This window comes from Camarhynchus parvulus, chromosome 3 (genome assembly GCF_901933205.1).
Source record: "Camarhynchus parvulus chromosome 3, STF_HiC, whole genome shotgun sequence".
NCBI lineage: Eukaryota > Metazoa > Chordata > Aves > Passeriformes > Thraupidae > Camarhynchus > Camarhynchus parvulus.
The window spans coordinates 56,412,561-56,426,819 of NC_044573.1; the positions used below are offsets into that span (position 1 = coordinate 56,412,561).

Sequence of the window (14,259 nt, forward strand, 5' to 3'; positions counted from 1 at the left end):
TTTGTTTCTGGGCAGGTGACTAGAGGCCAGGCAAGTGCAGGATCAATTTGCTTGGTGCAAAACCCAATAAACCTTGACAGAGCGAATTTAGAGTCTGCTTCTGATGTACAGCACGTGTTGTAACAATCTGGTCAGTTTGGTTGAACTGATGCTCCAGACAATGCATTGAGGTAGTCTTTAGTTAATTTTAGCTATTTAAAAATGACCAGTAGAGGGTGGGTGTGTGCATGGAGTAAAAGGCAGCACTAGGAATAGAAGGCCAAATGAACTATTGGATGAGTCTAGATCTTTTCTTAATACCTGAATATTTTCTTTTGTGACTCTGCATAATCATTCTTTTTGCTGCTTTGATTACCTCTAGTGTGACTATCATTCTCTGCAACACGTCTGCAACAAGTTGTTTTTCCTCCTTATCACTGTTTCTACAATACTACAATAGCTCTTGCTTCCATTTAGAAAAAAGATGTTCCAATTTTTCTTTCACCAACAGGAACTGCCACATTCTCTCCTTCAGCTACACACAGTTCTGGTTTCCCCTTCAATAATATGTACCGTGTTGCAATACAAATCAACAATACCTAACCCCGATGTTTTCTAGCCTGTTAATTCCATCTGGTGATCTGTAGTGACATTCTGATCCCTTTTTTTCACAGTGACCCAAGCTATTTCAGTATGATGATATCTAGGTAATGACAATGATTATTTGTCCTGAAATTTAATGGTAATTGTGTTAGTTGCTTCTTTTCCAGTATCTAAAGAAGAATAGATTTCCCAAATTCCTCATAGACTCTCAGTAGGTTATGCATTTTAAGAGTGTGTGAAATTGGTTCTGAGGAAAGGCAGTACTCAAGCCATCAACTTGCAATACACTAACTTTACATTGTTATAATGTTGTAACCGGGCTTGTTTCTTGGAAGTGGTGTGGATGAGGAGAGGAAGGCATGGGGCCTGATCTGATGAAGTCATAGTGACTATGTGTGCTGGTGTATGTGTGCCAGAGCTTTGTCTTGGTATTCTTCTGATAGGGACTCCATTCCATAAGAATGTTTAAATGATCCAGATTTTTCATGTGCTGCTTATAGGTGCTTAGCATTTATAGACAAGCAAAAATTATAACAAATTTACTTACTGCTTTACTTACGTTTGAAACTATTAAATGTAGCCATGCTTCTGGCCCCAAGAAGGATAAGGTGTTTGTCAATTAATCAAAGCAAGTAATAAAAGAATAAGAGCAGTAAATATACCTTCTTGTAGGTGAAGTGCTCAGTGATGAATGGCAGTTCCATTATTGACCTGTCTCCTCTGATCCATCGCACTGGGTATTACGAGGCATTTGTGGATGAAGATATTACAGATGTTTCTCCAGATTTCTACATCAACATTTGTGAGCCTCTCAATCCTATCAAAGATGTCAATTGCCCGCCTGGAGCAGCTGTTTGCATGGTTCCTGTTAATGCATCACCAATAGTAAGTACTATGCCAAAAATCACTGAAACGTGCATTTCCTTAATAGTTTAATATAGTATCCCTGCCTAGAGACCTGATTTGAACCAGAGGCTTGACAGTGGATTAAAGAAATGGAATGCAGAATCAAAATCTCCTCAGCAAAGTTCTCTTTTATTGCTATTTTTTAAGTATTTTCCTATACTGAACCCCACTGGTCTTTTTTGGATGTCTGAAGATTAAATACAGTGATAAATCTAAAAATTGCTACAGAGAATTTTTTTTCATGTAGCGGCAAAGAATTTGTGTGCCCAAGTGCTGTGTGCCAAATATGGACACTGGGAAGCAGAACGTCTTAGCCATTCTGTGGCTTAATTGATCTTGTGATAGGCTGTTGCAATTGGAAGCAGTCTAGATGCTAGTATGCTTCAAAATGCACTTAGGTCTTTCTTGTGAGAACTTGACAGCTACATAAGTAGCAAGCCTGTTATAGAGGATTGACTAACTTGACTGTGTCATTACCTTGTGAGAGCTAGGCTTTTTCTTTTGAGGATTTGTTTGCAAGCTCTTGAAGATAGATGCAAAAAGCTGTGATTGTTTTCAACGAATTTCCATAGTCATGTAGGGACCTTATTCCATTGTTAATGCTATTTTTAAGTGATGTGGTGTTAATTTGGCACATTGATGTAAAGAAGAATCTACCTCTAAGTGGCAGAAACTTTTGTCAAGCTCAGTGAAAAACTATTTTGAGTTGCTCACCTTCTGTTTTGTTAGGATTGAAATGTAATGGCTGTTCTTTGAGTATAGATGCAAGTTTTCGAAAGTGTAGTAGTTGTGCTTCTGTGTAAACCAAATAGATGAATCTGAATTGATCTGAATCTCTGGGCTGATCTGGAATCTAGGTGTGTCCTGTAATTCTATTAATACATATTTTTGCTTGTGTAGGATATTGGTCGTGTTACTGAACCTCCCCAGTTCAATAAGGCAGCAAATGAAGTTTACATCACTTACAACAGCACTACTCCTTGTCACATAAACAACGGATTGAACTATACTTCTATTATTGTATTTCACTGTGGCCAAGGAACTGGTCTGGTAAGACATCTATTAAACTTAGGTTGATATTGGAATTTAGTGGAAAGTGGGTAGTAACCAGTGTTAGCTTTGTTTAAAACTAAGTCAAGGATTTGTTTCTATAATGTATGGATGGACTCGTTTCAAGAAGAAGTATCATATTTGTTTTCTTGACTGGCCAAAATTTTATTGAGGGCATGAACTTAAGCTTGAGAGTAACAGGTTCTGATGATTTCAAGCATCAAATTCTACAGAAGTAATGTAATGATAACTTATTGCTGATATTAAACTTAATGCTGTATTGCACCTCGTTTAGATCATAAAGTTTGTACTTGTACCTCAAGCTAACACAAGAACCAGTATACCTGTAGAGGTATTACTCTGAAGTGTTCCCCCTATGCTGTAACATTTTCTATAGTCACACACAACTTTAAAGATTTGCAATTAGTTAACTTGTGTTTTTATTTTGTGTTAACACCTGGACACTAAAATGAGCTTGCCTGGTGATGTGAATCTAATGCTTCTTGAATTTTTTTAATGCTTCAACAAACTGTAAAGAAGCACTTTGATATGCTTTTCAAACTAGAGCATGCTGAAGATCATGAAACCATTTTCCATCAACATAGGGCATGAGCTGAAACTTGAGGTAGCTCTGAATATTATACATACTAATACTTCAGTTTAAAACATGATAAAGTAAACAATATTCTCTCTAGACCTTGACTCAGTGAAATTTCCTAATGCTCTCTGCATCAAGAAGCACAGCTCTCACACTTTTGCTTCTTGCAACTGTGCTGAACATCAAAATCTCAGCCCTAATTAAGAAGAAAGCTTGTGTACCTTGATTGTTTTGTGGAGCTAGGTAGAATGCACTTCCCTTGAAAATTTTTTTGGTAGTGGTTATAATACAGTGTTTGTCCTACAATCAATGAAGTCTAGCCATGGTAGTAACGGAGATTAACTACTGGGGAAGGGGGAAAGTGCAGAGACAACAACAAACTCTCCAAAAATTAAATGTGTCTTCCTGTGTTCTTTGGTAACAGGGTATGCCAAAGATGATAAGGAAAGTTGACTGCACATTTGTGTTTGAGTGGGAAACTCCACTTGTGTGTCCTGATAAAGTGAAAACTTTGGGCTGCTCTGTGATTGATGAACAGCTGCACTATACATTTAACCTGACCAGCCTTTCTGGAAAATCATTTGAGGTAATGCCTTCTTGTGGTGTGACTGTTTTTTTTTTAAATTTATAATAGCCTATTGCTATCAACATGTTGAAACTGCAGGAAGGATTTCTTTTAAGCATTCTGTATGAGAAAAACCTGAAACGTGCTGTGGTCAGTATCGATACTTGTTTGGCTTCTGACAGAGGGAATAATATTAGAGAGTATAACATTTTAATGTTTTTGAGAGTGAAGTTAATGGACACAGTGATGGGTAAAGGAATGAGAAATCTTCACCTTTGACAGACTCTTGGATGAGAAAGCAGGTCTGCTGAACGTATTTTATCTGTGATCCTGTGAGCTTTATCTGCAGTTTAGTCATATTAAGGAAGGCCAGACTTGAAAAATTAGTTATCTCTTCCTCCTGCAGTATGCAAATCCTGCCTGAGACTTGGTTTTATGAAGCACTTGTGTGATTTTGTAAGCACTGACTCTAGACTTGCTGTGATGCTTCTGATTGTCTACACAGGTATTTTCTGGAGCCAACAATTACCACATTGGTGTGTGCAGTGTAGGCTTGCCCCAGGGAAAATGCAGAGATGGGGCAGTGTGTCTGACATCCAAAAGTGGTGTGTCATCTTTTGGAAACATAAAGGAAATGAGAATGGACTATAGCCACCAGGATGAAACCGTCATCTTGCAATACACAGGAGGTGATCGGTGCCCTCCAGGTGAGATTGAAGCAGACCCATTCTTTATGTTCAAAACTTGTCAGAATATTTTTCCCTTAAAACATGAGGTTTTGTTGTGACAGGAGGAAGCAACCAAGATTTTACATACAGCAATAGAAACATGCAGTTTTGCTAAATCACAAGCGTCATACTAATCTGGCAAAATCAACATGTATCTCCCTGGAAGAGACAGTGCAACTTTTCTGTAGGGATAATTGTTGCTAATTGTATAGCTACATCTGGTTTTCTAATTGGGTTTAAATTCAATGTTTCAGTATTTCTGTTGTCTGCCACTGACCTTTCTTTAGTATTGAAGTACAGGCTTTGAACAAAGTTCTGAATACGGATATGCCTCTATTCTGCTGTGTGTATTTATGAGATTATACCTTTCCTTCTCAGTGACCTACAAGGGAGAGCTCTGTGTGTTCCCCTTCAAGTACAAAGGGAAGACCTATGAGGAATGTATTACAGAAGGGAGGAATAAGCCATGGTGTGCTACAACTGAAAACTACCAGGGAGATGAAAAGTGGGGATTCTGTAGTAGCAGTAAGTACTTCCTATACTTTATGTACAGGGGTGTTAACTAACACAGAGATTTATCTGCACTAAAATCCATACATGCCTGCAAGCCTCCTGTAAAATCCACTTTTTCTTTTTTTCCAACCTTTCTGCTTATAGCAACTGCAAGAAAGGAATCTACCATTATCTTTACATGTGATGAAAATGCTGGTGATGGGAGCCCATACCTTCTCAGTGAGACTCTTGGTTGTGCTGTGACATTTGAATGGAAGACTCAAGCTGTTTGTCCTCCCAAGAAAATTGAGTGCAAATTTGTCCAAAAACACAGAACATATGACTTGAGAATGCTCTCTTCCCTGACAGGATCATGGATCTTTTTCCACAATGGGAACTGGTGAGTAATAAGCAACACACAGGCAGCAGCTTGCTTATCAGTAAAGTTGCAATGTGGCATAGAATTTCTGTTTAGTCCCTGCTCAGTGTCTTTAAGCTGTCAGTGCTTAACACTTCATATAAATGAAAAAAACTGAGAAAGGAACCCTTTTTAGCTGAAGGGAGTGAGTAATCACATGCTTCATTCTCACCCTTTCCCTCTATTGGTAACCCTTTATAAAGGATGAATACATCTAAACGAAAAGCTATTTTAAAACTTTGTATTTGAACTGCTATCTTAAAAATGTAATTTTGTTATTGAAATGCTATTTTTTTGGATTCTTAATCTTGTTGAAGAAAAATATTAATAACTTAGTTGCTTTCTTTTGTCTCAAATGTACAACTTATTTTCTGTTGTTTTACTGGGGCTTTTCACCCATGTTTCTCAGTGTATTAGCATAGTGGAAAATATGGATGTCAGGAAGTCATCAACCTCTCCAGCCTCCCTCCTCCAGCTAGGAAATAGAAATGAACTGGCAAGGATGAGAGTGTCTAATTCTAAACTTATGATAAACTGTGGGGTAGCAAAACGCTTCATTCACCACCTTGCTAGGAGTTCTCTGCTCTAACGTTTCCAAGCTGATATAACTCCAAGGAGATGCTGAATTTAGGGTAGTACTATAACTTTTATAAATGAAAAAACTTCAGGATATTTCTTGACTCTGTTCCAATTCCTAGTCTGGACCTAGGTCAAAATTAATTAGTGACCTAATCTGGTAAATGATCAATTTTTTTTTTTAATTTATCTTCCTTTTAAAAATTTTTTCGGCACAGTCTTTTACTTGAAAATGATAGTTAGAAGTAATCTGCCAAACCTTAGTACATGTTTTAGTCTGTCAGCTAATTTGAGATTTAGTTTGTTGCAACCTGTCTAGCTTGCCACAAAGATTCTAAAGTTTGTTTATCACTTCTTCAGTTTAGCCTAAATGAATTTTAAAGAAGTTTTGTCTTCCATATTCTGTATAGGTACTATGTGAACCTTTGTCAGATGGTGCATGAGGGACCCAAAGGCTGCCCTGAAAGAGCCAGTATTTGCAGGAAAAGCTATAATGGAGATGTTCAAGTTCTTGGACTTGTTCATACACAGAAGCTGAATGTGACAGGTAGAGTTACTTTTTCTTCCTGTGGAGAGCTAGAGATTAAAGGTTTAAATCTTACAGCCTGGTTGTAGTAGTTTTTAAATTATGCTGAAGCCTTTATTTTGAAATATTTTTATCAGTGAATCTTCTGTTTAAAAATGAAAACCTAATGTGATGTTTAAGGCATGAGAAAACATTGAAGCAATTAAACAGTTTTGTCATTAAAGCTTTAAGAAATGAATTATCTATCTGAATATTAAGAAACCCTTTTATTACAGTCAGGATACCCAAACACTGGCGCAGGTTGTCTAAGGAGGTTGTGGAGTTTGCTACCTTGGAGGTATTCAAAGGCTGTCTGGACACAGTCCTGGACAGCTGGCCACAAGTGACCCCACTTGAGCAGGGAGTTTGGACCAGATGACCTCCAGGGATCCCTTCCAACCTCAGCCAGTCTGTGATTCTATAGTTGTGAGAGGGCAGAGGAGCAAAGGAAATTTCTGACAGCTGCTTACAAAAACCTTTTGTCACTTTTTTTTTTCTTCTAGGTGATACAGTGTATATTAGTTATTCCAGTGGGCAAGAATGTAGGAACAATAAGAAAGTGACAACAATTATAGAACTGAAATGTGCAAGAACAGTTGGCATGCCCATGCTGCAGAGGTGAGTAATAAACTTACATACCTTCATGGCTGATTTATACCTCTCTAGTAAACCCTTAAATCTCAGGACAGGAACTCTCTGCTCTGTTGGACAGTCCCTAAAATAATCCATGGTCTGTGCTTGGAAGGTATAGAGTCTTCTGGACTTTGTGCAGTTGTTCCTTTCCATAAACATAATATTTTGTGTTTATCTTAACATTTTTGGGAAAAAATTAGCATTCTGCTTCCGAATTAAATCTGACAATGGTTTGGATGCTGTTGTTTTCAGTGTCAGTATCCAGTGTCATTGTACAACCACTCTTACCTCTGTCCAAAATCCATTTATTAAAGAACATTTTCTGTAGGTAAGTGATTGAGCTAATAAAGCATAGGTTATTTCTGCCTCAATACAGTGTATTTAACCAGAAGCTCTCTAAAATAAGGTATATATGCATGATCACAAATACTAAGAAAGCTTGAGGACTTTTTGCTTTGTCTTGATATTATTAACTCAGTATTGCTTGTAGAATTGGAAAACTGAACAAAATGCTCTTGTGAGTCAAAGAGCTAGGCAGTAAAGTCTGACTAGCGGTCATGGTTTAAGAATGGTATTCTCTAATTCAGTGTTCCCACTGAAACTACACACTGCTTGTTCCCCCCCTTTCCTGTTCTGAGGGCTGGAGAGGAGATGTGGGAGCACAAAAGGTACAGATTATGGGTTGAAATAACAGTTTACTGGAAATAAATGAGTTAAGAAAAAAAACCAGTAACAGCAATAATACCAATGACAGAGGGTACAAGAAGGAGCTGACTGATTTAAACAAGACAACGATAGGTGACTGGTGTCCCTCTGCCATGCTGTGCTGGCCCAGGAGGGACCCCTTCTCCCTAGAAAAGGTGTCTTCCCCCCTGCTAGGTGTTCCTAGCAATGATGTGAGCTGGTATAGATAACCTCTGGGTCCTGGCCATGTCCTTTCCTGGCTACTGCAAAAATACTACCCTGTCATGGCCAGAACCATGACACTAGCTTATACCTCTTGTCTTGCTTAAATAAAAGGCAAGTTTAACATGCTGCAGAAAAGGAGCCTGTTGTGTTTGCTTGCTAAAATATATCAACCAAACCCTTTGATACACGGTGGGAATTCTGGAATTTTCAGTAGGAAATTCAGGTGCAGCCAAGTCTTCTAAAATCATGAAACTGCAGAAAAATCCAATGTAATTCTTCAGATACCTTTGTTTTGTGTGCTGCTTGGCTATTTTAGCTTACTCCAGGTGTGATGCTTAGGCAGGACATTGTCACATGTGGGTTTGCAGTTGTCTTTTCCTTTTCTCAAGATGCTAAAAACTTGTTACTCTTTCCTGGAATCATCAGCTTTATCTTTTATTTGGTAGGTTTGATGAAGAAAACTGTGCTTACTACATCACGTGGGACACACGTGCAGCTTGTGCTGTGAAGCAGCAGGAGGTAGAGGTGGTGAATGGAACAGTCATTAATTCTGCAACTGGGAAAAACTTTTCTTTAGGGGATGTTTATTCCAAGTGAGTAAAACAAACCCAAACAAACCCCAAAACAGCAGAATGGTAGAACTAGTTACCTTTCTGGAGAAAATTGCTAACCTGTGCCATTTTTCATAGCTGCAGAGCACACCACGTGGTTCTCACAGTCAGTAGTGTGTATGAGCCACTGAATCATGCTTTTGTCTTCATACTATCTTAAACCTTTGAAGGTATTTATGTGGTCTCTCACACATTGAGGGCAGTATAGCTGGAAAAATCTGCTTTCTGTCCTTACAAAGGATTATATTTATGCTAAATATAATCTTTATTTCTACTTCAAGGAGGAAGCCACAGTCCTGAATCTTTTCTGGTTGCTGAATCACTCAGCATGCTCTGGAATCAACCAGTGATAGCAGATAGCACCTACCACTGTTGCCAGTCTTATGTCTTAGGAATAACCCCAACATGTGAGTTTAGGCTTAAGAATAGATTTTTCCTCTGTTTCCTCAGGTTGTACACAGCTTCTGGTGATGTACGGACAAATGGTGATAAATATGTGTATCAAATTCAACTTTCTGGTATAACAAACTCAAGTTCCCCAGAATGCTTTGGAGCCAACATCTGCCAGGTGAAAACCAACGAGCGGCGGGTTCGGAGAGTTGGTTCTGCCAGAAATGCCAAATACTATGTTGATGGTAAGTACGTACTCACCAGACAGAATTGCTTGATGCTCTGTGAATTGCTTCAACAGAAAATGGTTCTTGGTTGAGTCTGTCTAGCACAATTTAGATTTCTTCTTTTTTTTTTTTCTCTGTGTAAGCTCAGTTGCAAATATGGTTTTAATAGGGGTTAGGGCTTGACACTTGAAAACAGAAAGACTTGAATTTGGAAGACTTTCATCTCCTGTTTTCATCTGTGCTCATGCTGCATGAGCAATGATTTCCTTTAGGTAGCTACTTTTTTTTTCCCAGGGTCTAGTGTTTACAGATTGTTCTCAAGGAAGTAAACTGTTTTTTCTTCTTGTTGTAGATGATGATTTGGATGTCATATTTTCATCTGACTCCAGGTGTGGTAAAGATAAAACAAAGTTTGTGTCTTCAACCATTTTCTTCCACTGCAATCCAGAAGCAAAGGAAGGCATCCCTGAATTCCTTCATGAGACAGCAGATTGCCAGTATTTGTTTACCTGGTACACATCTGCTGTGTGTCCATTAATGTGAGTAGATAATGTGCATTAATGTTTCCTGAAAGCAGCTTCTGTCAGCGCTTTTCATTAAAAGGCTTTTTTGTATTTATTTGTCACAGTGATTGGGAAAAGGGGAAAAGCTAAAAAAGCAGTAAGGTTATAGATAAACTGATGATCATGTATGCAGTGTTCGGCACATGACTACTGAATTAAAGCTTGCCAAACCGATCTGGATTTACAGCTGGAGAGGCGCAGTGGAATTAATATAATTGTTTTCACTAAGTAAAAGCTACTGTAGCTGACAGAACATGCTATTTCATGTTACTGAGAGGAGCAAACAGTTTGTGTGTGAGATGTTTAGTCCCCCTTGCCTTACCGTCTGGAAAACTTTGAAGCTGTGACAAAGACTGGCCTTCCCCTCTATCTGCCCACTTCTTTATCCTGGAATGGAATATCAGTACAGGTGTTCAAGGAGCAATGAAGCATTTCTGCAATTAAATATGATCAGTTAATCTACTGATTAGTTAGGGGACAGTGTTAAAAGGGGACTGTCTGTATCTAGGTGCTTGCAATGTTCCTGACAGGTAGGCAGCCTCACTGTGAAAAGTGGAGTGACTACTTCTGGGAGTGTTTACTTTCTGGCTGCTAGCTTGAAAGCACAGGCAAACTCTTGATTCTGATTTAAATCTGTTGAGGGAGTTTGGTGTGTGTAGTGCCATAGTCAGATGAGAGGTAGATAATTTCTGTAGCTGTTGGAGCTTCCTCATGTTCAGATTCAGTTCTAAAACAGCAGCTTTGTGTGGATAACTGCTGCTGTATAAGCTTTGGGGTGCTTAATTGTGCTGTGCAGTCTTGACTGTAGTTTCATGCACTATTTGATAGCATACTGGGATGTAGGCACAGTACATACATTTGGGTTTTTCAGGTTGTTTTTTACGTAGATGAAATCCCCTACATTCAGTTCATGCAGCTGTTAGGTTGGAATGACTGGATGGTGTGGCATGTCTTCTTTTGATCTGCTGTTTCTAATCCAGTTTAACAAAATTTATCAATAGATCTTATCTTTTCAATTTACATTGCTAGATCAACCAATGATCCAGGAAACAATCATCACCAGACAGATGAGGAGACCCAAATACATAAAGGTCTTTCAAGGAGAAGCCAGGCTGTTGGTGCTGTGCTTAGTGTCCTCCTGGTTGTTCTCATTGCATGTCTCATAATCTTGCTGTTCTACAAAAAAGAGAGGAGGTAAGAAATTATTAAGAGGCTTTAGAAGTTTCTTTATCAGAACTTGGTTTTCTGCCAGAAATGAAATGGAACTAGTAAACTTCAGAGGTTTGGGTTCTGTTTTTCAGTTGGCAGCATCAGCTGTCAAACTGCTGGTTCCTTCAAATTCTCCATTACTGTCTGAAGGCCCATGTAAAGAGAGCTGGGGTGTACAGCTGAGTTGGTCTAGAATCTCTTGTGGGCAGCTGCTAATTAAGGAGCATAAAACAGTATGACAATATTGTTAGTATTTGATATCCCTCCACTTTCATGGAATCAGACTAGATCCATACAACAGTATCAGGGAAAAAGTGCAAGTCCTGCTGTTCCTCTGCTTTCCAGATGACTTTTGGGGTGTTTTCACCTTAGATATGAAGGCCAGAGGGGTTTCAGAACAGTAAGTCTGAAGCTGTAGCAAGGGGGAAGATGTACATCATCCTGAACTGGATTTGGATAGAGTGGTTCAGGGTCAGTGTGATAGGTTGTAGCTCATTTGTTGACATGCTTTATGTTGATGGTAAAATTCCAGTGAAGAAAAGCAAGGGCTAATAAGTGGATATAGTGTTCCTAATATAATATTCTTTCCTTTGTTTAGGGAAATTGTAATAAACAAGATAACAAACTGCTGCAGAAGATCATCTGGTGTTTCTTACAAATACACAAAGGTAATGCAGTGACAAAATCAAATTTGTTTCTTGTCGCGTTTTCTGAATAGGAAGCTTTTGCTAATAAATAAATAACCCCCTTAATTCCTTATTCCTTAAGTGCATGGAAACCATATGGTGTGGCATCAGGAAAGCCACATAGCTGATATATATATATATATTTATATTGTGAAATGGGTAAGGAAGATGCAGTTGAGAAAATGAAGAGCAGTCCATAAATCCCCAAATAACATGTAAATGTACAAGAAGAGAACCAAGTCAGTTTCAGCTCAGTGAAAAGTGATGCTCTTGCAGTGCTTACTCTCTCACAGCTGCCTTAAACCAAGGCCGTGCATGCTGCGGGGTCTGACCACTGGAGAGATCAGTGTGTGTTGGTCAAGAGTGGCAGATGCAGTCTCCTCTTTTCTTTTCTTGCAGATAAGCAGTGAAGAAGAAGCTAATGAGAATGAGACAGAGTGGCTTATGGAGGAAGTTGCAGCACCAAATCCAAGAACAGCCAAAGGAGGGCAGGAGAACGGTCACATTGCTACAAAGTCTGTTACGTCTGAAGCCCTTACCTCTCTCCATGTGGATGATCTGGACAGTGAGGATGAAGTGTTAACTATTCCAGATGTAAAGATTCAAACAGGAAGAGGACTAGACAAGAGCAAGCACCCACAAAAGAAGCCACACAATTTTGGCAGTGATAACAAATCTTATTTACTGAATGGAGGAAAGGAAACAAAAGCAATAGCAAAGCCAGGCCAGCATCAGGCACAGAACTCTACAAATACAGCATCGTTTCATGATGATAGTGATGAGGACTTGTTGAATATTTAATAACCCTTCTTGTGCCTAATCAAATATATATAGAGAGATTATATATAACAGGACAACATTTCCAACCAAATACGAGGACTTCAGCCTGAAAGATTTTTCTGAATTTTGCCTTTAACAAGAAACCATTGAAAAGGGAAGAAGAGAAAGATTTCTTGGTTGTTTACAATGATCTGTTCAGTAATGACTGGATTTCTGACATCCAGTTGGCTGAGTTAGTTGACTCTCTCTAGCCAGGACACTTTTTTTTTAAGTCTCAGCATAGATGTTAAATGCTTGCTTTAAAAAGAGAAACCTTTGAAAGGAAAAGATTAAGGCTTAATGAAGCCCCTGGCTTGTGAGACTCAAGTTATCCGACTACTATCGTTTTAACTCCTTGTATTTATTGATCCTCACTACTCAGGTTTGCTTAATAGTAACATGTTCTTCCTGCCGGCAGGGTATTCTTCTATGGGCTCACCCATTGTGAGACAAGGAAAAGTATAACTTTTGTGTGTTGGGATGATTTGATGTAAATTTTGGAACTGGTCTAATTTATCCTGTAAATTTGAATATCCATTCTAATTTAAACAGATCATTGGTTCAGAGGTGTGGACTGAAAGGTACAATTCTGTATAGCTTTAGCCTGAAATGGTTGCTGTTCTTCGCATGGTGTTTTTTTTTTTTTTTTGGTACTGGTCATATGACTGACTGCATCAGTATTTGCCTAAGCAGCTGACAAGCACCCAAAGATTTTTTTTTCCTTGATTATGGCTGGACTAGGCCAACTGCACAGAGAACTGGACTCTTCAAGAACGTAGAGGCAGAGTTCCTATAATACAGTCTGCACTACCCAGTTTGTCATCACCAAGAAAAACCCAAGGAATAGAGGAGCCCTAGTCTACATAATGCCTCTCTCTGGTATTAATTTCAAGAAAATAAATCTGGGCCAATATTTTCTGATAGCCTAATTTCTAGTCTGTATGCTATGATCCTGGCCATGATCGTTGATTTGAAATGTTGCTGGTAATAAATGCAAGTCAGTTTTTCTCTAGCAGTCTTGCTCCTCTCCAGGTGTTTCCTAAATGAAATTATGGACAATGTTAGGGTTTCAAAGCCTTGTACAAGAACATGCATTGGTTAGAATTTTTGAAACTTTTTGTTGTTCCATTTGGCTGGCTTATTCAGTTTCAACAATGGTTTCTTTTTATAAAAACTCCATTTTGAATCAAAATAGTGTAATATAAAGTATTCAGCAATTTCAATAAAAGATATGAAGTGGGTATTCCAAATCCCACATTTCAAGTCTGGAATCTTTCTTGCACTATTCTGTGTGCTGCTCACCAGCCTGGTGAGGCCCTTTCCTGCTGTGATGGTTAATACTTCAATCATGTCACTCAAAATGAGAATCAGTGTTTGATGACAAAGATCAGAATACATAGGCAGGCCCTGGTGGTGTATTCATTCTTTAATCAGGCTTGGGTGTTCCTCTTGTATTGCTACAAGTGTAGCTGTGAGTCAGTTTGGCTTAAGCTGCATCTTTTCAAACTTAAATCAGCATTTTCATATTTATAGTTAGGGGAGCTTGCTGAAGTGAGAGGCTTGATGGTGTATTTTTAATTCTATCTGTTATCATTACAACAGTTCTCTCAATGCATGTCAGAGGGTTCTGCTTCCCTTGCCCAGGTCATCAGGGTTGGCATTTTGGAGTTACTTGATCCATGAACCAACTGCATGAAATTATTTCTTCTGCTAAAATCACACGGTCTCTTGG

The 14,259-nt window shown here is 38.7% G+C and overlaps 1 protein-coding gene across 1 annotated transcript in view; it reads left to right on the forward strand.

Moving 5' to 3' along the window:
- The window catches only part of IGF2R (insulin like growth factor 2 receptor), a 57,556-nt gene extending 43,766 nt beyond the window's left edge, over positions 1-13,790 (forward strand). The window contains exons 35-48 of the mRNA XM_030945189.1: positions 1,255-1,467; positions 2,389-2,538; positions 3,561-3,722; positions 4,207-4,408; positions 4,808-4,954; positions 5,087-5,321; positions 6,326-6,462; positions 6,984-7,098; positions 8,469-8,615; positions 9,084-9,268; positions 9,603-9,789; positions 10,843-11,007; positions 11,621-11,690; positions 12,108-13,790. Of these exons, the coding sequence (XP_030801049.1) occupies positions 1,255-1,467; positions 2,389-2,538; positions 3,561-3,722; positions 4,207-4,408; positions 4,808-4,954; positions 5,087-5,321; positions 6,326-6,462; positions 6,984-7,098; positions 8,469-8,615; positions 9,084-9,268; positions 9,603-9,789; positions 10,843-11,007; positions 11,621-11,690; positions 12,108-12,509 (2,517 nt within the window). The 3' untranslated portion in view covers positions 12,510-13,790. The remainder of the gene's footprint in view (positions 1-1,254; positions 1,468-2,388; positions 2,539-3,560; positions 3,723-4,206; positions 4,409-4,807; positions 4,955-5,086; positions 5,322-6,325; positions 6,463-6,983; positions 7,099-8,468; positions 8,616-9,083; positions 9,269-9,602; positions 9,790-10,842; positions 11,008-11,620; positions 11,691-12,107) is intronic.
- The last annotated feature ends 469 nt before the right edge of the window (positions 13,791-14,259 follow it).